The 26,922-nt window shown below is 44.0% G+C and overlaps 1 protein-coding gene across 1 annotated transcript in view; it reads left to right on the forward strand.

Annotated features, from left to right (window-relative positions):
- The window catches only part of RFX3 (regulatory factor X3), a 374,165-nt gene that overhangs the window by 238,576 nt on the left and 108,667 nt on the right, over nucleotides 1-26,922 (forward strand). Inside the window, exon 3 of the mRNA XM_088476634.1 lies at nucleotides 3,783-3,907. Coding sequence (XP_088332760.1) covers nucleotides 3,783-3,907 — 125 coding nt within the window. The remainder of the gene's footprint in view (nucleotides 1-3,782; nucleotides 3,908-26,922) is intronic.

Genomic DNA, 26,922 nt, shown 5'->3' on the forward strand with positions numbered 1-26,922 from the left:
AACTTCTGCACTAATCACTCCATTTGTTTAATTATGTTCCCTGGAAAGAATGACTGTTGTAGGGTTACCCAGCTACAGTGCAGCCTCGAGAAATACATTTATCATGTTACCTACCTTTAATGATGGTCTAGTTACTTTAGCTTAAACCATGACAAGATGAATGAGGCAATGGATGTCATTTAGGTCTCCTGTGTGTTCCAGTCATGTGAATGTATACTTACAGATTAAATCCATTTTCATTTATGCAAAGTGAATAAGTTTACTTTTGCTTTTTTTTTTGCGTGCAATGACATATGGAAATGAAAGTATTAGCACATTATTTTGACATTCAAAGTATATATATATATATATATATATATAAGAGTAGGAGGAGATACAGTAGATTGCTTCTCAGTACAAATTGCAATAAAGTGGGAAAACATTTAAGAATGAGGTTTCTATGTATGACATTTTGTGGCCAAGCCCCAAAGAGTAGCTTTCTTTATCATTGGAATGTATTTTCAGGACCATTTATGATTGGAGAGATACCGGGACACGGGCCTCTCCCAGCGAAGGATAAAAAGTGATAGCTTACATTATCAGCAATGCAGCAGGAATGTCCCATGGAGATAATTATTCTCCAGTTTGTGATGCTTGAAAACTAACATTTGATGCTCAGTCTAATTTGTAGAGTCGTATCTGGTGTTGTGACAAAGATGGGCTTTGAGCACTCCCAATAAAGGTTAAGCCTGGTTGGGAATCCCTTTCTTAGGTAAACCGTATTTTGTTTGTTTGTTTTTTTATTCCATGTGGGTATTCATAAATATTTAATGATTAGTATGGGATCAGTTATACACAGCCTAGTGTTGCTGTCTTTTTGGCTATGGTGAAGAGAACACGTGGAAGAAGAATAGAACTTTTTCTAACGATGGGTCATACTATTAATACAATTGAGCCCTCCCTACCCATGGGGATATTTGAGCAATGTTTCCCTTGTATACCAGACATTATCCAAAGCTTCATATGCACCACTCCATGGAGCAGATCACAGTAGGTTGCCAGCAGGGGGTCCAAATGGAATCCCATCCCTTTTGACATTCTCTCTGATCTACCAGCTTAATAGCAACGATTTCTCTGGCACTATGATAAAACAAGAGGCATCAACATGTGAAAATGTAGTATAGTTATATAAGGATTGCTTATGAGAGACTTGGTTTCTCTGAGTACTTTGCTCCCAAACTTGGGATCACAATTTTTGCTAGACCAACACACAGAGGAAATTTATAGAGGTGAGTTAATCCCTGGAAGACCAAAGCCAAGGCAAGAAATTGGTTCCTGTGACTCAGGCTCACTTGTGTGCAAGTCGGAATCAGGCCCATAGACTTGCAGCACTTGCTTTTCTTTTTTTTTTTTCTTAGCAAATATTCTGATTATTTTGGCAATAGCTAAACCATACATTCAGCAAAATAAATACTGTGACTTATAGCCTTGATGTTTGTGCTATTGGTCCCACAACTGGAGAAGAAGAAAAATATCTCCTATTCTAAGACATGATTAGTCGATAGTCAATTCACTTTGGATTACTTGATTGTAAGAGGCAGGGAAACAAGAATTCCCCGGTGCACTTGAAAAAGAATTACAGCCTTTTATTTGTTATTATTTAAAGCTGTGACTGATTTTCTATTATAAGGTGATAATCAAACATATGTTTTGGAACAAAACTTTTTAAACCACGGCATTAAGAAATCTGAATGAGTTGAAGAGAAAGAGCTTGATCTGAAATTAAATGTGTATCTCTTTTAATTTTAAGCAAACACATGTGAATAGTTGTGTTTGATAAAATAATTGATTATGTCAGACAATTACACCAATTTGTCTAGCATGCAAATTATAGAAGTCAGCAAGATTCCTGCTGTGAGTTTAAGTGTATTAAATAATCTTCAGAATACTTAACAAAGGCATGCACAAAACCTACAAGAACGTGTGTTTGTTCTAAACACAGTTTGCTGCTCTAAGATTTGCTTGTCATGTTAAAAAATGCTAATTATTTCTCATTGAGCAGCTGGGTTTTTGCAGTTCTCTTTTTCCTTCTTTTAGGGGTTAATTAGCCCTCTTTTAAACTCTGGCCTATTTAGCTGTAGATCTTGCATGATTCAACCAGGGCTGGCATACAAAAGCGGAACCATTAACAGGCGGGTGTGTCCAACTGCTTAATTAGCCAGAATAAAAAGGTCTTTTGTCATGCAAGCATCTGTTGTTCGTGACACACCTGACAGTCACATTAGGCAAGGATGACTAGATTGAAATTTTGCTCATATTTCCTACAATAAACGTGCCACTCATTTACATATGAACCGCATCAGAAACAGTCTGTAAATGTAACTATCTTATCAGACTGGATTAGTGTATGTACTAAACATCAGTGGCATGGGATAAGGGTGTATAACATAAACACTCGCAGCAGTTGAAGCAGTGCCAGCAGCTTGAACATGACCATTTTCATGTGGAAACAAAAACTTTTCATTTTCTTTCTAAATGTAGTTAGTGGCTCATAATTGCCATTCTCTAAATCTGGGAATTTGACCAGAATGCATTCTGAATACGTTGAAACATACCCTTTAGGTCTGAACGATTTGCTTTAGAAAGCTGGCAAAAGAGTTACACTTCCTGAACTTGCGTTAGCATTTTAATTGATCCTTGGTGATGCATGTCTCTGGAATCGATTACTTATAAAGTATGTCCAGGAGAATATTTAACTACACTGGATGACAGCTTTCCTCAACAGAATAATCAAGAGATAAATCAATTAAATGTTTCCATTGTTTAAAGTCTGTACCCTCTACAAACAGAAATGAGACTTATTGCGAATACAACTTTTTTCTTTTCTTTTTTTTTTTTTTAAGTATAGGATTGTTACAAGTATTTGTCATATCATCATGCTTTAATATTATAAACAACTGATTGATTGACACCCTTTAAGATGCCATTTAGGAGTTTCTATACAATAATCGGTTTTGGGCAGCGGATTTCTAGAAAAATAAGAAAAAGTCTTCCTCTTCACTAAACTATTCCAGCTACAACAATACAATGTACAAAGAGTGATTGATAGTGAAGTTATGATGTATTATTGATTTTACCATTGTATTTTATTTCTCTCATCCTATCCCTCCCTCCCTAATGCCTAGGTAAAGTGGAAAACAGTTTCTTCTTTTCACACTTTGCCTAAAAGCTTTAGGCATTGTGCACACTGCATGGATTTCCCACTTTAACTGTAACATATATATTAATATATACAAGAACTGGACAATTAATATATTATCAACATACAGATTTTTTTTTTCTTAAAGAACCCCTTGAATTGTCCTATGTGACCATGTTGCAAAATAACTCTTATTAAGGTGGCAAAAGTTTGATCTCTTGTGAGATGCAGGTGTAACATTGATCCAGTCTAACGTGTCTTAAATACAGCCAGCAATTACTACTTATTGTTCTTGGGGTTGGGGCATCCTCATAAGAGCACTTATGGTATACTGTATTTATCAGCGTTATATGTAGAAATTGGGAAGGTTTTATATGGGTGTCTTCCTTTTCTTTATTTTCACATGTTTATTTACTTGTATAGTGTTTATACATCAACAATTTTGGATTTGTTAAGATTTGTTGGCAAAAGCCTGTACCTACCCATCTCCACACCCCTGTATGGTGACATATATGTTTTTGAATATTTGCAGCATGCCTACACTGAAAGCTCAGTGTATATAAAATAGAAAGTATTTTAAGCTGAAATTTCTGTTTATTTGTAGAGACTACAATGCAGACATCAGAGACCGTTTCGGACACGGGTTCGACAGTGACATTACAGACATCTGTGGCAGGTCAAGCAGCAGTTCCAACCCAAGTCGTACAACAGGTACCAGTGCAGCAGCAGGTAAGTTGCCGTTGATACTGTAATGGGCATGTCCATTTGCAATGGTATTAGTATCTATTCTAGAGTAGTAGTATCAATCTTTAAGGAGTCATGGCACCCTAGGGATCAGCATTTTTATTCCAGCACCCCATGGCCAAAATTTGTTTATTGTGATAATGAGCAAAAATTATTACCGTATATACTCGAGTATAAGCCGAGTTTTTCAGCACAAAAAATGTGCTGAAAAAGTACCCCCTCAACTTATACTCGAGTCAAGTGTAGCGCTGACCGGACGGAGTTCGGTCAGCGCTACACACTGCCGAACACACAGCCGTCGGAGCTAGCAGCTGCGTGTTTGGTGTAATCCGCAGCCGCTGAGAGTCTGTCAGACTCTCAGCGGCTGCTGCTGCTCCCACTGCGGGAGCCATCTTCCGACTCCCGCAGTGGGTGATGGGAGACACGTCGTCATGACGACGTCTCTCCCATGCAAAGCGGCCGGAGGAGCGGACAGCGGCGGGACCAGGAGCGGGAGTTCAGGTAAGTGATTTTTTTAAAAAATCTTTTCACGTCTCTCTCTACTAGGGGGGGGGACCACAGGGGGCGATGACTACAGGGGGCACTACCAGGGGCATTATCAGGGGGCACTACCAGGGGGCGATTACTACAGGGGGCACTACCAAGGGGCATTATCAGGGGGCGATTACTACAGGGGGCACTAAAAGGGGGGATTACCACTGGGGGAACTACAAGGGGGGATTACTACAGGGGGCACTACCAGGGGGGGATTACTACAGGGGGGGATTACTACAGGGGGCACTAAAAGGGGGGATTACCACTGGGGGAACTACCAGGGGAGGATTACTACAGGGGGCACTACCAGTGGGGGATTACTACAGGGGGCACTAAAAGGGGGGACTACTACTGGGGGTACTACCAGGGGGGGATTACTACTGGAGGCACTGAAAGGGGGGATTACCACTGGGGACACTACCAGGAGGGATTACTACTGGGGGCACAACCAGGGGGAATTACTACTGGGGGCACTACCAGCTGCTGTCATTTCCCACACTAGGCTTATACTCGAGTCAGTAAGTTTTCCCAGTTTTTTTGGGTAAAAGTAGGTACCTCGGCTTATATTCGAGTCGACTTATACTCGAGTATATACGGTACATTAAAACAGTGGTGCTTACCTGTCATTTTTAGATCCAGTTATTTGGTGGTGGACACTGTTGAACTGTTTGACCATGTAACAACTCTGATTTTGCTTATCACGTTGACAAGAATAGCAGGAAAGAAAACCATTAAGAGGGGAAAAATGGGAAATGAGGGTAAATGAGATGTGGGTTGTGGGGGCAGAAGGAAGTAAGAGAAGGGGGAAACATGGAATAGGGATGCAATGGGAGACACACACATAATGGGAGGGGCAGAGAAATAGGTACATACGCAGGATGAAGACAAATTGGTGACAGACACAGATATGGCTAAGACAAAGGATGGGACAGCTGTGAGGTGGGATGGAGGAGAAATGCAGTCAGTGGAAGGGATCCTGCTTACACTTTTGTGTGTAGGAAGTCATGTGGAGGGGTTGCATGAAGGAAAGTGCAGACAGGCACTCACAATATGGTGCAGCCTGTGTGAATGGCTACTTGTTGCCTCTTTAGGGCAACAGGCAATGCACAGACCCATCTAATAAGATGCCATCCAAAATAATTTGATTTGTGACTGGGCCACCAACCTGTGGCAACCCTGCTTGTTCTCTGGTGGATCATGACACCCAGTGTGGAAACCAGTGGTCTAGAGGGAATCTTTAAATCCTACAATAGGAAAGAAAGTTAGGGTGTACACAAGTTGTGTTAGACACTGTATACAAATTGTATAGATATTTCTACAGTTTTGAAGATTTGTACACTATAAAAAATTCAGTTTAATGTAGGGATGTGCAGGCTCGGTTCTACTCGGTTCCGTTCGTTTTTTTTTATCGAATCTTATTGGGTATCAGCTGTCACGAGTTTTGGATAGCCAATAATATTCGGTAAAAAAAAACGAACGGAACCGAGTAGAACCGAGCCTGCACATCCCTAGTTTAATGCTATATCTTCCTTGACCGCGTATGAATACTCATTGCACATATCAGTAATTCAAAGCAGAATGAGGTTCCAGATTTCCTGACAATTATCGCTGAAGCTGCCCATGTGCTAGCAGCTGTGCCTTGTCAATAGATGTCATTTATACCTATGGATAATCTTCTGTGTGACTTAGAGGCTGGTTCACACTTGCATTTTGACACTAAAACCACATGAGAAATGTCTATTAAATGTGAAAGATTCTCATTTTAAAACTGTGTGGATTTCCGTGCAGGTGACCTTAGTGTATTTTATTTTCAGTTATGATCACTTGGAAACCATATTAAATGTGCACATTGAAATGATTGCTAAAGAACTACACCATTAGGTAGAGGACCACCCTTTGCTAGTAATGACTTTTAGGAAAACGACTTTAAACCTCCCTGATGATATTATGGACCTGATTCTGAGTCACAAGCAATGCCGATGTTCACAGAGTTGAGTGATTTTTTTTCCTACTGAACATGCATAAAAATTCCTAAAAACTCATACAGTGCTTGTGTTACACAGTGTGTACGCACAAAGGCGCAGTTGCGATTGAGACACACGGTATTAGAAATGTATTTGAATTGTACTGGGCAGTGACTAGGAATTGGCTGTTCAGACGCACATGGGCATGTTATGAAAGTATTGCAGGCCTATCGTTGAACTGGTTGCATACACTGATGCTTAATTGCACGCAATTAGATGGAAAATCTGCACCTACCATAGGGCAAGTCCAAGTTTAGATGGTGTGACCATTGGTGGTGTCTAAAGACACACCAACCGGTATTACAGCATCTAAAGAAGCTCAGAGTGGTTGTTCCAGTACTTGCACATTCAGCCCAGGGAAGGGCTGATACTAGCATTAGCATATAGTCGCAGATGTGACTAACGCAAAAGACACTAAAGCAGTTGCAGCAACGTGCGACTCAGAATCAGGTCCTACATCTTCTTTCTAAAGCATGATATGATCTTTCACCATAATCCACTCAGAGCATAGTTTGTTCTAGAGCAGTTCTTTTTTTTTATCATTTATAGGTGAAGGTTTTTGTGAAATGCAAAGTCATAGGACCCACGTTTTTAGAAAATATTATATCGATAGTTTTTTGGGGTTTAATCATCCTTTAAAAATGTGTTTCCATGGATCTCATTGAAATTGTTTGTTACCTTAAGGGTGGGTACACACCCGATTGACCGGCATTTGTGCCGATGTTCAGGGCAATTTGCCTTCACCCTGGACATCGCATGATTGCCAGTAAACACTTAAAAGATTTAATGAACGACGGAACGATCACTGTTCCGTCCTTTATTAATATGTACAGCCTTGCATGCGATATCATGTGATTGGTCGCATGCGACCACAGGAGCGTGAAAATCTGGCATACACACTGCCCGATTTATCGTTCCGATTTGGCCTAATCGACCCGATATCGTGCTGGTGTGTACCCGGGTTTACTGTCCACTGAAGCTCTGTTAAACGCAATATTAAGCATACCCTCACATTCCCCTCTCCATAGCAGATGCCAAATCCCACATTTTTTTTTGCAAATGTGTTTATTGAAAGTTTCATACAAAATTATATTACAATTAGTTCTAGATGCATAACAATCATAAGTTGCGAAAAAATTCTAATCCTTGTTTTTGCTAAATATTGGGGGAAAAAATTGAAAAACACGGTAAAAACATGGTCACATATAAGACTAAGCTGCAAGTAACAAAGTTACCAAATACCAAATAGATAAATACAAATAATATCGTCTTCACAATAGTGTACAGTAAGTGCAAGATGAGAGGGAAAGTCATTCCTCTTATACCGGGATGTTAGTTTAACCACTTGCCTGGTAAACTCTTTAATATGGTATAGTAAAGTGACAAAATAGGGTAGCCACATTCTGCAGTACTTTTCAACCCTGGTTTCTACATCCAATGAACATTCAATTCAGTCCATTTGATATAAATGTGCCAGTTGTGGGAACATTAAGGAAATGGGAACTGGTTCCTTAGCAATCCAATGAGACAATTTTGTCTTTTTAAAAGTTGCAGCAATGCGTGCTAAAGAGAGGTGTTACCTACTGAGCGATGGTATGAGGTTGATGATGAACGGAGGTCCCACAGTGCCCAGGCCATAGTAACAGCAAACAGAATGCCCAACTCTATAGAAACTGTAAATATGTGCAGCTGCCCAGTACTCCTGCACCCTGGGGAGCCATGCAATGTAGTAAATCCACATCAGGCTGTGAGCATTTAAAGCAGTTGGAGTCTGATGAGGCCCCTATCAAACATCTCAACTTCAGGGTGAAGTAAGATCTGTGCAATAATTTAAAGTTCATCTTTGCATAGGACGAGGAGCCCAATTGGTGATTTAACCTTGCACATGAATTTACGATAATCTGTATGTCTACCTCTGGAAAGGTGTCTTTCCATTTACCCATTCCAGTGACAAACTTATTTAAATCTAACCTGCGTCTGGTGTGCATAAAGATGAAGGGAGTAGGGCGAGGACCCAATAGTTTGTGTTTTAAATCTGCATCTAACGGCAGGTCACATCAGCAGGCGATAAATGTGACAGTAACTGGGTGACATAACTTCAAATTTGAAAATAGGAGAACAGGGGGAAATTAGCAGAGGGGTATTTTTCGCTGAGTTCAGAAAGTGTAAGAACAAAGGAACAATAATGATTCAAGCATAGCATAGCCCCTGGAGATGCCAAGAATGCACCAGACAACTTGTATCAAATCCAACATATTTAAGACAAAGGGGCCTATACATCAACACTACAATAACGTTTATAAGGACATTTTCCTTAATTAACGTTATTTTAGTATTCATGAACACACTTAGCACAGGAGATATCACTGATATCTCCTTGCTAAGTCCCCCTGCGTTAATTTTCACACTCCCCATACGGAAATTATGCTATTCATCAAATTCCGAAAATTATGTATTTTTGGAATTTGAGTTACTGTTCGCCACTGTGAGGTGGCGTATAGTAGGTAACACTTACCTGCTTCCAGTGTGTGCAGGTCCCATGGCGTCTCCCACCGGCGCTTTGGTCTCTCCTCTGGCTCCGTCTGCTATGCTGACATTGTGTTCTCCCAGCAGAACACAATAAAGTTTAGAAAAAAAAAAACTTTTTTTTTTTCTAAACTGTACAGTACTTTATTTTCAAAATAAATAGTTATGGAGAGGAGGAATGATAACTTCCTCCTCTAATTAGGTAGAACTCCATGCGAGTTCTAAGCCTAATTACCTCCAGAGAAGCTTAAGGTATGATGAATAGGCCCCAAAGTTACATAAGTGCTGGACTGAACCATGAAGTGCTCAGTGGTAGGTGTCCATGTAACAGCATGTGCTGGTGGTACACTGCTGAAATTGGAATTTTCAGCTAGAGGAGAGTCCTGAAGAGCTCATGCAGCATGAAACTAGTGCTTTGTGCTTTGAGAGTTGTATTATACATACATTAAAAGCATATACAGTATAAATAAAGTGTACCAGTCTTTGAGGAGAAAAGGGTGGTCGACTGTTTTAAAAGCAGCAGAGAGGTCAGGAGGATGAGTAATGAGAATTGGCACTATATCTTAGCTGTTAGGAAGTAATTGGTCACTTTTCTGACTGATTGCAAAGGGTTGAGGTGGGAGTGAATGGATAGAAAGTGGGTCAGGAAGTTGTACACAGTCACAGACCACTTAAGTAATTTAAGCAGAGAAATGGGCAGTAGCTAGAGATAGGTAGAATAAAAAATGAGGATAGAAGAGATGAGCGCTTGTTTTAAGAGGAATGTGCCAGTGGACAAATAAAGGTTATAGAGTTGAGCTAGGTGCTGGCAAGCATTAATGAGGAGTTGGGAGGAAACAGGTTGAGGGGGAATAAAAAGGATTTTGAAGACCTTATTTTCACTAACAGGAAAGATTGAACTGATATTTGATAGGTGACTGAAGGAGAAGGTAGGAGTAGGGTGATGGATTTGGCAAGAGGAGGTTTCTTCATGGATAGGGTTGTTTTTGTCTTTAAAGCAGGTTGCAAATTCCTGTGCAGTCAGGGGAGAAGGGGACGGTGGGCTGAGCAGCAAGTTTATAGTGGCAAACAGGCGATGGGGTTTGATCAACTGGTTGGATACTAGAAATCTATAAGAAATCAAGGATGTGGTCAAATAGAACCCAAAATTTTAAAAACTGCAGAGATTAGAGAGCATGAGATCCAAAAGGTATCCATCAAGATGGATATACTATGATGTCCACATGAGTAAATAATCGTAAGTAAATAATAAGAGTATATAGGTCAGTGGAAAGGAAGATGAATGGTAGTAAGAGGGAAGGAGGAAGTAAATAGGAGGAAGATGGAAACAAACACCCTTTATTATATTTAAACTAGGGGTGTGCACCGGCCACTTTTCGTGTTTTGTGTTTTGGTTTTGGATCTGGATCTTTCTTCGTGTTTTGGATCTGGATTGGTTTTGCCAAAACCACCCTTCCGTGTTTTGGGTTCTGGGTTTTGTGTTTTGGATCTGTATTTTTTTGAAAAAAAGCATAAAAACAGCTAAAATCACAGAATTTGTAGGTTTTTCTGCTCCTATGCTATTATTAACCTCAATAACCTTAATTTCCACTCATTTCCAGTCTATTCTGAACACCTCACACCTCACAATAGTGTTTTTATGTCCAAAAGGTTGCACCGAGGTAGCTGGATGACTATGCTAAGCGACACGAGTGGGCGGCACAAACACGTGACCCATCTAGGAGTGACACTGCAGTGGCAGACAGGATGGCAGTTAGAAAAACTAGGCCCCAAACTGTACATAATGCAAAGAAAAAAAGAGGTGCAAGATGGAATTGTCCTTGGGCCCTCCCACCCACCCTTATGTTGTATAAACAGGACATGCACACTTTAACAAATCAATCATTTCAGCGCCAGGGTCTGCCACACAACTGTGGCTGAAATGATTGGTTCGTTTGGGCCCCCACAAAACAAGCTGGCAATTAATGTGTCCCTGCACAAACTGGCTCTACGGAGGCAAGATGTCATCCTCATCCTCCTCATCCACCGATTCCTCACCCTCTTCAGTGTGTACATCCTCATCCTCACAAAGTATTAACTCGTCCCCACTTGAATCCACCACCACAGGTCCCTCTGTACGTTCTGGAGGCTGGTCTCCCTGGAAGAGCTGATAATTCATTTTGATGAACATCATCTTCTCCACATTCTGTGGAAGCAACCTCCTACGCCTTTCGCTGACAAGGTTCCCGGCTGCACTAAACACTCTTTCGGAGTACACACTGGAGGGGGGGCAACTCAGGTAAAATAGAGCCAGTTTGTACAGGGGCCTCCAAATTGCCTCTTTTTCCTGCCAGTACAGGTATGGACTGTCTGACATGCCTACTTGGATGCTGTCACCGATGTAATCCTCCACCATTCTGTCAATGGTGACAGTATCATATGCAGTGACAGTAGACATGTCAGAAATTGTTGCCAGGTCCTTCAGTCCGGACCAGATGTCCAAACTTGGTCCTGCCTGCCCTGCATCACCGCCAGCGGGTTGCTTAGGATACCTAAGTTTTTTCCTGGCAGCCCCAGTTGCGGGAGAAAATGAAGAAGGAGCCGTTGACGTGTCACGTTCCGCTTCAGCTGACAGTGTGTTCACCAGCAGGTCTTTGCACCTCTGCAGGCTTGTGTCGGCCGGAAAGAGAGACACCACATAGGCTTTAAACCTAGGATCGAGCACGGTGGCCAAAATGTAGTGGTCTGATTTCAACAGATTGACCACCCTGGAATCCTGGCAAAGCGAATGAAGGGCTTCATCCACAAGTCCCACATGCCGAGCGGAATCGCTCCGTCTTAGCTCCTCCTTCACTTTCTCCAGCTGCTTCTGCAAAAGCCTGATGAGGGGAATGACCTGACTCAAGCTGGCAGTGTCTGAACTGACTTCACGTGTGGCAAGTTCGAAGGGCTGAAGAACCTTGCACAACACGGAAATCATTCTCCACTGCGCTTGAGTCAGGTGCATACCCCCTCCTTTGCCTATGTCATAGGTGGATGTATAGGCTTGTATGGCCTTTTGCTGCTCCTCCATCCTCTGAAGCATATAGAGGGTTGAGTTCCACCGCGTCACAACCTCTTGCTTCAGGTGATGGCGGGGCAGGTTCAAGAGTGTTTGCTGGCGCTCCAGTCTTCGGCACGCAGTCGCTGAATGGCGAAAGTGGCCAGAAATTTTTCGGGCCACCCAAAGCGTCTCCTGCACGCCCCTGTCGCTTTTCAGAAAATTCTGCACCACCAAGTTTATTGTGTGAGCAAAACATGGGACGTGCTGGAATTTGCCCAGATGTAATGCCCGCACAATATTGGTGGCGTTGTCAGATATCACAAATCCCCAGGAGAGTCTAAGTGGGGTAAGCCACTGGGTGATGATTTCCCTCAGTTTCTCTAAGAGGTTGTCGGCGGTGTGCCTCTTACTGAAACCGGTGATACACAGCGTAGCCTGCCTTGTAACGAGCTGGCGTTTCTGAGATGCTGCTACTGGTGACGCTGCTGCTGTTGCTGCGTAAGGTGATACATCTACCCAGTGGGCTGTCACAGTCATATAGTCCTTAGTCTGCCCTGTTCCACTTGTCCACATGTCCGTGGTTAAGTGGACATTGTGTACAACGGCATTTTTCAGGACACTGAGGACACTTTTTCTGACGTTTCTGTACAGTCTCGGTATCGCCTGCCTAGTGAAGTGGAATCTAGACGGGATTTGGAACCGGGGACACACTACCTCCATCAATTGTCTAAATCCCACTGCACTAATGGCGGATACCGGACGCACGTCTAACACCAACATAGCAGTCAAGGCCTCAGTTATACGTTTTGCTTCAGGATGACTGCTGTCGTACTTCATCCTCCTCGCTAAGGACTGTTGGAGGGTCAATTGTTTAGTAAAAGTAGTGGTGTTCCTACTTCCTCTCTGGGATGATGAACGACTCCCAGCAGCAGCAGCAACAGCAGCAGCGGCAGCAGTAGGCGTAGCAATGCAGGATCCTCCGGAGGAATCCCGGATAGGAGAGTCAGTCATGCCAGTGATATGGCCTGCAGGACTACTTCCGATCCTGACTAAGGAGGAAATTGACGAGGAGGGAGTTGACGGTGTGGTTTGCAGGCGCTTGGATACAACAGGACAACGGGATTTAGGTGTCCCTGGACTGCTTACGGTCTGAGCCAAAGTTTCTGAACTTGACAGTAACTTTTTATGAACGCGCTGCAGGTGCCGTATAAGGGAGGATGTTCCTAGGTGGTTGACGTCCCTACCTCTACTTATTTCACCTTTACATATGGTACATATGGCAAGACAGTTGTTGTCCGGATTTGGATAGAAATATTGCCAGACCAAAGAGGTGGAATGTTTGGTCTTCTGCCCAGGCATGACCGTGATGGGCTTTTTCATCCCACGGACAACAACTGTCTCCCCCGGAGCCTGATTTAAACAAACCACATCACCATCAGAATCCTCCTCGCCAACTTCCTCCTCAGCGCCAGCTACACCAGTATCCTCATCCTGTTGTACTTCAACAGTGACATCTTCAATTTGCATATCAGCAAGTGGACTGTGGGTGCTCCTTTCAGCACTTGCAGGGGGCGTGCAAATGGTGGAAAGAGCCACCTCTTCCCGTCCAGTGCTGGGAAGGTCAGGCATCGCAACCACCACCACACTTGGACTCTCCTTGGGGATTTGTGATATCTTCTTAGAAAGCACAGTTCTTCGCTGTGCTTTTGCCAGCTTAACTCTTTTGATTTTTTTAGTGGGAGGAGTGCTTCCATCGTCATGTGAAGCTGAACCACTAGTCATGAACATACTAGGGATCGACCTTAGCCGTTCCTTGCCACTCCGTGTCGTAAATGGCATATTGGCAAGTTTACGTTTCTCTTCAGCTGATTTAAATGTCTTTTTCAAGGTCATTTTCCTGAACTTTGCCATTTGGGATTGTATGTGCCCTCTACTATGACATTGGGCATCGGCCTTGGCAGACGACGTTGATGGCATGTTATCGTCTATGTCATGACTAGTGGCAGCAGCTTCAGCACTAGGAGGAAGTGGTTCTTGATCTTTCTCTATTTTATTTTTATCGGAGAAAGTTTGGTCCTCCATTTATGTTATATCGATTTGATATATACGTGCGGCTAAACACAGAAAATAATTTTTTTTTTGGTTTGGACTGGAGTGTACTTTGTGGGTTACAGCACCCTTTAACGGTCAAGCCAGCCGGCCCTTTACTTATGACACAGGCGCACTCTTGGCACTACTTTGTTGATGCACGTGCGGCTACTGCGCACACAATTCACAAACACAGAAAATAATTTTTTTTTTGGTTTGGACTGGAGTGTACTTTCGGGGGTTACAGCACCCTTAACGGTCAAGCCAGCCGGCCCTTTACTTATGACACAGGCGCACGCTTGGCACTACTTTGTTGATGCACGTGCGGCTACTGCGCACACAATTCACAAACACAGAAAATAATTTTTTTTTGGTTTGGACTGGAGTGTACTTTCGGGGGTTACAGCACCCTTTAACGGTCAAGCCAGCTGGCCCTTTACTTATGACACAGGCGCACGCTTGGCACTACTTTGTTGATGCACGTGCGGCTACTGCGCACACAATTCACAAACACAGAAAATAATTTTTTTTTAGGTTTGGACTGGAGTGTACTTTCGGGGGTTACAGCACCCTTAACGGTCAAGCCAGCCGGCCCTTTACTTATGACACAGGCGCACGCTTGGCACTACTTTGTTGATGCACGTGCGGCTACTGCGCACACAATTCACAAACACAGAAAATAATTTTTTTTTTGGTTTGGACTGGAGTGTACTTTCGGGGGTTACAGCACCCTTAACGGTCAAGCCAGCCGGCCCTTTACTTATGACACAGGCGCACGCTTGGCACTACTTTGTTGATGCACGTGCGGCTACTGCGCACACAATTCACAAACACAGAAAATAATTTTTTTTTGGGTTTGGACTGGAGTGTACTTTCGGGGGTTACAGCACCCTTAACGGTCAAGCCAGCCGGCCCTTTACTTATGACACAGGCGCACGTTTGGCACTACTTTGTTGATGCACGTGCGGCTACTGCGCACACAATTCACAAACACAGAAAATAATTTTTTTTTTGGTTTGGACTGGAGTGTACTTTCGGGGGTTACAGCACCCTTAACGGTCAAGCCAGCCGGCCCTTTACTTATGACACAGGCGCACGTTTGGCACTACTTTGTTGATGCACGTGCGGCTACTGCGCACACAATTCACAAACACAGAAAATAATTTTTTTTTTGGTTTGGACTGGAGTGTACTTTCGGGGGTTACAGCACCCTTAACGATCAAGCCAGCCGGCCCTTTACTTATGACACAGGCGCACGCTTGGCACTACTTTGTTGATGCACGTGCGGCTACTGCGCACACAATTCACAAACACAGAAAATAATTTTTTTTTTGGTTTGGACTGGAGTGTACTTTCGGGGGTTACAGCACCCTTAACGGTCAAGCCAGCCGGCCCTTTACTTATGACACAGGCGCACGCTTGGCACTACTTTGTTGATGCACGTGCGGCTACTGCGCACACAATTCACAAACACAGAAAATAATTTTTTTTTGGTTTGGACTGGAGTGTACTTTCGGGGGTTACAGCACCCTTTAACGGTCAAGCCAGCCGGCCCTTTACTTATGACACAGGCGCACGCTTGGCACTACTTTGTTGATGCACGTGCGGCTACTGCGCACACAATTCACAAACACAGAAAATATATTATTTTTTTAGCACTTGGGGGGAGCACCCCTGATGGACAGAGCACCCCCTGGACAACACTACAGCACCCCTTTAGGACTGGGACACTGCACAGGACTTTGGAGTGGACACAGCCCCTATGGAGAACTGACTGCACAACACAGTCCAGCCAGCCCCTATGGACTTTGAAGTAGTGGACACAGCCCCTATTAACAACAGCAGCACAGCACAACACAGCCAGCCCCTATGGACTTTGAAGTAGTGGACAACAGCAGCACTACACTACACTACACTACACAGCACTAACTCCCACCCTCCCTCTTCACTGTCCACAGCCGAGTGAGAAAATGGCGCCGACGCGGGTACCTTATATAGGATCCAAAACCCGCGAGACTCGGAAGGCGGGATGATGACGTTTTGCCTCGATGTCAGATCCGAGTCAGGCGGGAAAAGTCGAGCCTGACTCGGATCGGACTCGGATCGGGGGGGCTCGGGGGGGTTCGGATTTCAGAAATCCGAACCCGCTCACCCCTAATTTAAACCCACCAGATCTGCAGAGTACTGATCTTGAATGTTGTGTGCAGACTCCTCTCTCTAAATCCTGCATGCATGGTCTGGGGAAGGAGTGGTGAACCACACAGTTGGCAGGAAGGTGGTGGAAAAGACTGTGAAGGAGATGGAGGAGCAGATGGGAAGGGAAGGTGATGAATATGAGGAGCAGTTCAAACCCCTGCTGTGACTGACTAAAAATCTTGTCCTAGGCTGACAGACAGGTATCTGGGCAAATCAGGGCAGGAGGCTGATTCCCACTAATAGCACTTGTGGGGCTCAGTGGAGATTTCTTCTATACACCAGTGGGCCAGTCTGAACCTTGTCACATATAGATCAGTTCTGTAGAGTAAGGAACTTTGATGCAGTTGCTTTAGGATGACATGAATAAATGGAATTCCCTAACTCTTGCAATGGTTACACGATTCATGATTCAAGGGTGAATGGAAAGCATGATGGTGATTTGATGAGCATAGAGATGCAATTCACTTTACTGCATAAGCAAGTTCATTTATCTTGTATATATGTTTGAGTTGTTTCAGGTATAGCTTACCTCCCAACATTTAGACACACAATATGTGTACAAAATAAGTTTTTGTTTCCTGAAGCTTCATGGTCAAAATACATAATTTAAGTTTGTGTATTTCTGAATGTTTTACTCTCTACCATTAGGCAGCTGCCTAGTGTGCCGGGATCTGGAGGGTGCCACTGAGGCTGCCTATCACAAAATTAAGGATTTCACTGAAATAGACATCCTTGTTGTACTTAATGCAGGCGGCAACTGTGGAACTTATAATATGCACTTTCACTTGAGAGACTGCGATGTATTGGTGATGGTTGGGGGCAGTAGGCTGACGTTTTGCCTAGGGTGCCAAGAGACCTTGTATTAGCACTGGTTTTACTGTATTTTTTAATGTAAGATCAAAGCTCATATTTACAGTGCCTGAACAGCCTTGTAGTTTATCAGGTGCAGCATGGGGCTCAGCATTAGGTCGACACCAACAGCCTCCCCAACCCATTTACCTTATCGTGGCACAGCAGTTGAGCTAAGTAGTTAAATGCCTCGGCTCCCAGCTCCACCACTTGGGTCACCAATGTCTTTTAATGACGCCATAGCTCACAACACTGTCACAGTGTGCAGGGTAGCTGGGAGGATTGAACTGAACTTATAGCTCATCCAAGAGCACATAGGAGTGGATGTAGTGTTCAAAATGCAAAAGGGGCACTGAGATAGGAGTCCAAGATGACTGTCCTCCCAAAGAGGGACAGTAAAGAGGTACATATGTGTATACCTTTGCAGCATAGTGTAGCTTTAAGGAATTTGAGAAAAAAAGGGAAAATGTTGATGTGTATTGTGAAGTTTTAGAATTTCAGACTTTATTTACTAATAAGTATATTGAATACATCATTTCATATTGGGAATACACATGATGGCAATGTCACTGTTACGTAAAGTTTGTAGTTAGTAGGAAGTTGCTGGAGGATTTATATGTGATATATATAAAAAGCAGTCCCTATAGAATTGGAACTGAGGTATGGGAGTGTGATTTTGCATATATTATTTTCCATGCTGACAAATAGACAAAGAATACAGCTTATTGTTCAGAAATCCAATAGTGTGACATTTCCTTATGTCTGAAAACAGAATGATATAGTGTGAACTATACTATTGCTTTCATTGTATTGATCAGGTCTGCACCTATTTATTTGCTGCAATATAACACTGTTTCTGTTTTTGCAATAGAGTTGATGTATTTATAATAACATTAACTAACGTGTTTTAAATTGTATGTCCTATTTTAAAGGATTAATAAAATTAAGATTCAAGGTGCCTTTCAGTTACTGATAATCATATGTATTATAAATACACAGTGGTGCTTGAAAGTTTGTGAACTCTAGAATTTTCTGAATAAATGTGACTTTTACACTTTTGAGATATTTATCGAAGTCATAAAATAGATAAAAAGAACCCAATAAATCAAACAAAACACAGAGGAATATACTTTTTCATCCATTTATTGATTAAAATGATCCAACATTAAATGTATTTGTTGGAAAAAGTGTGTGAGATCTTCTAGCATCACTGTATGTCTGTCACAAGCCGCAGCCGTGTCCTGTTGGATGGCGATTCTCTCGGGCCGGTTGCTGGGAGATGGAAACGCCATGCTGTCAGCTCTTGAAGTCCTCCCTTTAGGCAGTGTGTAATCCCTGCTGGAACTGGATTGGTGCTTCCTCCTTTTTCTGCCCTGCTGGTGCATTGCTCGGATGCCCGTGATAGCGTTCCACGTGTTTCCGGTTCTGGTGTCTGCATCGTGTTGGTCGAGCATCCTGAACCTCCGCCTGCCTGTCTCCAGTATCTCTGCCGCTTGTGTCATCTTGGCGGCACAAGTCGCATTCCAGCAACATCGACCGCTTGTGTCAACTCGGGGGCACAGGCCTCTTCCTAGTGTCTCCTACCGCTTGTGTCATCTCGGCGGCACAGGTCGTTACCCACCATCTCCAGTGTACACTACCAACTACACTGCCGCTTGTGTCATCTCGACGGCACAAGTCGCACCCCAGCGTCATCAGTCTCTTGTGTCATCTCGGCGGCACAAGTCGCACTCCTGCGTCATCTGCTACACAACCCAGAGACTGTGGGCCTGATTCAGAGCCGGACGCTATTTGCGCTCGCTTGTTCAGAAAAAGGGGCTGGCTATTTAAATTGAACGCTCGCTCTTTGCGGTCTGTTGACGCCTCTATGTCTGAGCGAGCGAACGAAACATGCGCTCGCTATTTTGTAAAGACGCCCCCTGGCCGCTCGCATCCTACGTCATCTCCGCTATTTATTTGATTAATCGAGTACATCGAAAGACATCTGAACTGCTCGCAGTGCTTGTGGTAGGTTTATCCTACCGCAATCATGCGAACAGTTCAGGCTAAGAAACAACCAAGTGACGTGGTCGATGACGCTGCTTTGTTAATTATGCACGCCCAGAGGCTGCATCTGCTACCAGCCCACAAGGCTGCTACGCGGCCCAGTGGCTGTTTCTTCTACCAGCCCTCAAGGCTGCTTCACAGCTCAGTGGCTGCGTCTTCCCCCAGCCCTCAAGGCCGCTACACAGCCCAGTGTTGATTTTGCTTAGGACTAGTGACAGTGTCACATTTTCATAACTGGTGATATTTAAGTTTTGGTTATAATTAGGGATGTGCGCCATGTTTTGGTGTTGGTTTTGAATCTGTATCTCGGTGTGTTTTAGATCTGGATTTGGTTTTGCCAGAGTTGCCACTTGTGTGTTTTGGTTTTGGATCTGTATTTTTTTTTTCAAAAATTTATAAAATCTGCTAAAATCACAAAATGTGTTTATTCTTTTTGTTCCTACAGTATTATTAACCTCAATAACATTAATTTCCACTTGTTTCCAGTCAATTTTCACCACCTCACAGCTCTCAATATTGTTTTCATCTGGTTTAGGCCCAACATTTGCACCAAGCTGGCTGGCTGATTAAGCTAAGTTGCAGCAGTGGGCGGCACAAACTTCCAACATGGCACATCAGGAACAAATGTTTTTATTTTTCAAGAGGCCTGAGGGAGTTGGAGTATGTATGTAGTTGAAGGCAGGGACATGAAGGGTTGATTGGTAATACATTTTTTTTAATTTTTTGATTCTGGAGCAAATATATGAGGGAGGAGGGGATTAATTTACAAAAAATATTTTACTCATTCACATCAGTCCTTGCCCAAGAAAAAATCCTTGAGTACTATGCCTGCAGCTTCTGCTGGAAGTGGATTTTCATCCCAGAAGGGGAACAGGAAGACTACTAATAGTGCTTTCAAAAACAATTGACTGTTAAACAATCCTTTGCAAAGATTCAACTTCACTAGAAAAGCATTTCCCAACCTGTACAGGGAGATAAAAAAACAAAACTTAATTTGTGGCCTCCAACCCACTGTCCACTTAACCACAAATATGTGGACAAGCCAAACAGAGCAAATGCAAGATTTAAGATTTAAGTCTTATGTTGTGTCTTTCTTGAGAATCCTTGAGCGCTATGCCTGCTGCTGCTGCTGGGTGTTGATTTTCGTTCCAGAAGGGATGAAGATGTTGTTTATTTCTTCCCAACTGACACAGATCTGAAGAGATGCAAAGAGCTGTTGGTAAGCAAATTGTCAGCTCAAGTGGCACATGATGCAGTGGTGGCTTCTCCTTTAGTTTCTCCAGCAAGTGCAACTGGCGAGAAAAGCTAAACTTTCTCAAAAAAAAAACACTGGTGATGCAGATGAGTCAACACAACCAAGTTTTTTTGTCTTGTTCCCAGGCATGACAATGGGCTTTTCCTTTTCATGAGCAACAACTGGTACCTAATTTACACAAACAACATCCTCATCATCAACATCAACATCCTCATTAGCGTCAGCTACACAAATATCCTGCTCATCCTGGTGCACTTCCACAAAAGCATCCTCGATTTCTATGTCAGCATGTTCACTTGTGCTTACATCATCATAAGAGGCAGAACCACCAGTCATAAATAAAGGCCAAGGCCTTAGCCTTTCCTTGCCAATTCATGTGGTGAAACTTGCATATTGTCAAATTTATGTCTTTCTGCAGCTAACTTTCCCTTTGATGTTTTCTTCTTTACGACTGTAAAAGATTGGTTCTTGAATTTAGATGCCCTGACTTAAGCCCTGTATGCCTTTGGGCATTGGCTTTAGTAGATGATGTAGATGGACTAGTATCGTCATGACTGGTGGCACTGGAAGCAGCTCCAGCACTAGTATGTGGTTCATGCTCTCCTCTCAAGTCTCAACTAATCGTTCTTCATATCAACAAACACAAATGAAGTGGGGTACAGCACACACATCAGTTTGTACAAATTTTAAATAATACACTGCGGTATCAGTGACCTACAGTGTCACAAGATTTTTTATGAATTAGAAAAGAATAAAACACTGCGCTGCCACTTACAGTGTCACAAGATTATTTATGAATAAGAATAACACACTGCGCTACCACTTACTGTCACAAGATTAATTTTTTATTAATACGAATAACACACTGCGCTACCACTTACAGTGTCACAATACATGAACGATAAACTGCGGTCTGGCCGGCAGTGTCACTGTACAATCATAGCGCAGCTAAATTGCTAATGCACACACACATAAAAAAAGCACTTTTATTTTTTTTACACTAGGGAAGAGCACACCTGAATGAGGAGCAGCCCCTTGATGAACAACACAGACACCACCCGTTCTTTATGGACAACAAAGCACCCCTGCCAAGTGCGAACAGACCACTTGCAGTGCAGAGTCACAAGTACGTGGACGATAAACTGCGGTCTGGCCGGCAGTGTCACCAAACAATAATATCGCAGCTAAGTTGCTAACGCCCCCCCCCCTCCAAAAAAAAAAACACTTTTATTTTTTTTACACTGGGAAGAGCACCCCCATGAACAGCACAGCACCCCTTTATGGACTGCAGCCCTAGCCTCTTGATGAACAGGACAACAACAGCAGCTCTTATGTATAATATAATAACACAGCAGCAGCCTCTTGATTGACAGGACAAGTGACACTGAACCCCCCTTTATATACTGAAGCCCCAGCCCCTTTATGGACAACACAGCAGCAGCATTCAGCCCCAGACCCCGACAGGACAAGTTGGTCAACGCAATGACACAGACAGTGACAGCAACTCGTCTGTTGAGTTCACCATCCACATCCGGAGTGAAAATGGTGCCCATCACCGGGACCTTTATAGAATCCAAAACCCACGAGATTCCGACAGCGGGAGGATGACTTTTTGCCTCATTTTGAGATCTGAGTCATGCGGGAAATCCCGAGCCTAGCTCGGTTCTCGCCTCGGATCTGGAAGTTCGGGTGGGTCCAGTTCTCTGAGGACTGGACAAGCTCATCTCTAGTTATAATTCAGGCTTGCAGACTTTCTGGCTGCCCCCACTAGGAGAGCGGGGGCGTGGTGGCGGCAATGCTGTCCAGGGCGGGGGCATGGTGACGTGATTGCATCAACGCAGCCTCATCCCCCACTATACAGTGCTGAGATTACGACATTGTGAAACAGGGGGGCTATTCAAGCTGAATCGCGTCAACCGGTCCTGCACCTCACACTTTCACGACTGCTGCAGAGAGGGTAGGAGGTTTTTTCAATGGGTGGCCGCGGCCTAGTAAACTTGTCCTTTCTTGTGGGTGGCCGGGAGTGCCACACGATTTTCAGGAGCCTCCCGACCATTGCGGGAGAGTCGGCAAGTATGTTAGAATTGTGAGGAAAATTTGATTAAACCCCGCAGTAATTGTTAGCCCTGCACTATTGAGTTAATCTCTGTATACTCACGTGTTAAGCCCCACAGGGTGCACTTAATGCTGATTTTTCCTCACAGCGCATGAGGCTGCGAGAATAAGTGCGTTAAATGCACCCTCTGGGACTTAGGCCCTGATTCAGAGCCGGACGCTCTGACAGAGCGCTCGCTCTGAGTCAGGGCGTCTTTTTTTTTTTTTAATGCAGCGGCCTCCTGGCCGCTCGCATTACTGTGGGTTGCCACCCACAGCTAATGCGAGCGGCCAGGATGATGGTAGGGTCTCGTGGCCGCAAGCCCCAGAGAGCTTTCGGCTCAAACAGAGCCGAAAGCTCTCCCACTGACATCACTGTGATGTCAGTGGGGCCGCCCCCAGACGGTAGGCGTTTTCATGGGAACGCCTCAGTCTGGGCAGCCACCCCCCCGGCCCGCGCACCAAAGGGGGCGTGCTGTCACTCAACATCGACAGCACGCCCCCTTTGGTGCGAGACCCAGAGCGACGGATTGCCCGTTGCTATCTAGTTTTTGCGCATGCGCACGACGGAGCCGGCTCAGTCGTGCGAATGCGCTCTGGGCCACCATCGACCCGGTTACAAGTGCTCAGCGCTTGCGACCAGGTCTAAATCAGGCCCTTAATGCGTGGGGAAACTTATATATTCCAGCAATTAAAGCGGAATCTATGCGTTAAAGCGCTGTACCCGCGGGTTAACCTTGCAGGTAAATTGACTAATAATTGAATAGCTCCTGGCATTCAATATGGAGCTCTACCTACATGGTAAACATTGCGGTTAATTGAATCTGCCCCTTAAGGGTACTGGTACCCTTGGTCCTGGGTTAGCATTTTTTTTAAGTGGCATATTAATATAGGGGTTGCCTTTACCAGGTTGGCAATGGGGCCTGGGTGACAAATCCCATGTGCTGTTTTCAGGCCTTAATGATTCCCCATGATACCAGAGGGGTCATTCCATGTCAAGTGGACCAGTTCTGAAGATCAGCCCCAGCTGCTTATTGTGATGACAGTTGCACCCACCCCCTTTTTGAGGACTATAGTTTTGCTAATACTGCATATTGTGAGCTAAACATTTCCCAAAGTTAGTTTGACATATACAGGGGCGGATTGGGAATTAAAGTGGCCCTGGAAAATTCTCCTAAAGTGGCCCTATGTGCGTGCGCGCCTTCGGTGAGCTGTAAAAAAGGGGGTTTTGTGATAAAGGGGATATGGCTTTGTGTTTGCGAGCCATTCTTCCCCAGTTTTGTCATGCTGGGGGCATGGCCACTACACTGGGAGTTGATGGGCATGCCCCCAGACCCTCTCTCTAGTGAAAAAACAAAGCTAGCATGTGAATGAGCATTTTCTTACCTGTATGATTTCTCTGCAATCCGGAATGTCTGAAAAAACTGATCCTTTCTGGACAGGCAGCATCTTAAGTTGGTATTCACTATTCATGCAGGAGATCACATGGTCTGGAAGACACCTGTTTATGTAGGAATAAAGCCAATGTCATCAACATGTAGTGGCTATAAAGTCAATGTTCAATTAAGGAAGAGGTGGGTACCATTGAGATGCTGGAGGACTGAAAGGTGAGTATGGAGAGAGGCAGGGAGAAAAGAGAGATACAAGGGGTGGGATGTATTAGCATTGAATCCGCAATGCGGTACATCCCGCCAGTCTTTGGGTACATACTGCAGTTGATTATGTACCTAGAGTATCGCAAAGGACAGCTCTCCCGATAAGAGTCTGGCTCTCGCTTGCGCTTGCGCAAGCCCCGGAGCGAGAGAGACACTCTCTCGCTCCGGAGCTTGTTACAAAAGGGGCGGCTGTCGATGTTGATCAACAGCTCGCCCCTTTTTGTAGGCGGGCCGGGGGGTGGTTTCCAAAACCGAGGCCTACCGTTTTGTGGGCGGCCGCACTGACATCATCAGTGATGTCATTGGGGAGCTTCCTGCTCCATCAGATCAGAAAGCTCCCTGGGGCTTGCGAGTGCCCAGACCCAACCTTAGGGTCTGGTCGCAAGCCCATCACCCTGGTCGCTAGCTAAGCTGTGGGTGGTAACCCACAGCTTAGCTTGCGATCAGGAGGCCGCACCAAAAAAAAGAAGCGCCCACCGTCATTCAGAGAGAGCGATCGCTTCTTGCGACCGCCTCTGAATGAGGTCCATAGACAGGGAGAAGAGAGAGAGAGCGAGACAGGGAGCAGTGAGAGAGAGACAGGAAGCAGTGTGACAACAAGACAGGGAGCAGTGTGAGAGAGAGACAGGAAGCAGTGTGAAAACGAGACAGGGAGCAGTGTGAGAGGGAGACAGGGAGCAGTGAGAGAGAGACAGGAAGCAGTGAGACAGACATGGAGCAGTGAGACAGACATGGAGCAAAAAGAGAGAGACAGGCAGCAGTGAGAGAGACAGCGAGAAGAGAGAATGTTGTGAATAACTCACCCAGTCACCCAGTCACTCAGCATGCATAGACAGGCAGCAGCAGGCCAGGTCCTCCGTCTCTTCGTGTGTTCGCGGCGCCGCCGGGGCTGGTCACTAGATTGTAACGTCAAAGCCCCGGTATCAAGCAAAGAGGAGGAGGTAAGAGTGGGCGTGCGGGAGCTACCCTCACCTTCCTCCTGTACTCTGGCTGGACCGCCTCCCCCTGCTCTGTTATGGCCCGCCCCGCGGCCGACGCTGTACCCGGAAGTGCCTACTCAGGGCCAGTAAAAAAAAGTTTAATATATATATATATAGAAAAAACAAAATGTGCAGCCAGCAGCCCCCTGAACCGTCGGTCCACCGGGAAAGTTCCCGCTGTAGTCTACGGCCAGTCCGCCCCTGGACATATATGCTAACCTTCATGTAAAATGTTATCAGACTGGACGCCTGGTCCACTTGACACGAAATTACCCCATTAATGTCATTACTACAAACAACATTAATGTTGTTACTACAAATAAATTGTGTGTTCATTCTTCATAGCTCTTTCTCAATCAAAATTCACAGAAATCTAAGCATCTGCATTGTAAACGTGCACACAGGTCTGACGAGGGCTCCCCATACCCATTGTTGGGTGTCCTTTTTTGGTTCTATCTCCCTCCAAAATAATATTTATTTTCTGGGGATGGATCATTAGCCTTATTCATTTTAAAAACATCCAGACACAAAATATTCATGTATTGCGTTAATAAATATTTTTTTCAGGCTACTCCTTCTATCAAAGCTGTCCTTAGACTGTGTTAGATATATGTGACACTTATAGTACAGCGATGCTGGCATTTCTACTTAATAATTGGCATCAGATGCGAAAGCAGCAGGAACCATTGAGAGTTACAACTAGTGCGGTTATCGTCGGTGCTATTCTCATTAATATATGTCAATGAATTTATAATTCTGAAGCCAAAGCATGTAAATGAAATACCTAAAGTGTTCATTTTCAGTAGATGCTCTGTTGGAGGCAGCAGTGGGAATGATAAGCTTGTAGGAATGCACTGTGGAAAGATGAATTCACACACAGCGACACAGTGAAGGCACAGCACTTACCTGACTAAACTTCATCTTTTTTGACATATGTCTTACGTTTGACGTATATCAGATTTCGCTGTGTTAAACATGCATGACGTAGTTATTGTGATCTGTGATCGACTGGAGAGATGAATATATATTTCTTTAATACATCTGCAGTCGAATTTCAGTGTTACGCTGAACTATGTAGTCTATTTTCATACTTTGTTTATAAAGATGCCAATTATGTGGGTTATTGGTAATATAAATAGTGTGGAGAATGGTGTGTTTCACACTGGCGAAGACTATTATTTGTATGACAGACAAGGTAAAATGTAGATGTGTAAGTGATTAATGCAGATGCAAAATATAGTAGGTGATTTGTGTTAAGAAGAGTATATGTCAGAGATGTCTGGTGTCCATGAGCAATGTGATTTATATTGATTGGTGATGAATGGAGCTGAAAGTCATATTAGAAATATGTGTAAGTAATTGGGACAGATAAATAGATTGTGTAGTTTCCTATAAGGCACTGCCTGACATTGAGATCTGAGTGTAGGGAGCAGAAAGGAAGAGTGAAGATTAATGATGCTATAGCAGACAGTGGGTCTCTGTGATGATAATCCATGTTTTAGCCTTCATAGAGGGGTATTCAATATGGGTGTTTTTTGCGTTAATATCGCACTTTTTATCGTATTTGCGTTAATATCACTTGTTTTAGTTTTACACTGTATTCAATATCAAAGACTTATCGCAGTTTTGAAAAGTCTTTGATAAAAAACGGTGATAACTATTCACCATTGAATAGGTGTCGAAAAAAAGTGCAGAATTGGGGTTTAGGGGTGCAGGCTTAAAAAAAATAGC

The sequence above is a fragment of the Taudactylus pleione genome, unplaced genomic scaffold (assembly GCF_031769625.1).
Source record: "Taudactylus pleione unplaced genomic scaffold, aTauple2 ptg000190l, whole genome shotgun sequence".
Taxonomy (NCBI): domain Eukaryota; kingdom Metazoa; phylum Chordata; class Amphibia; order Anura; family Myobatrachidae; genus Taudactylus; species Taudactylus pleione.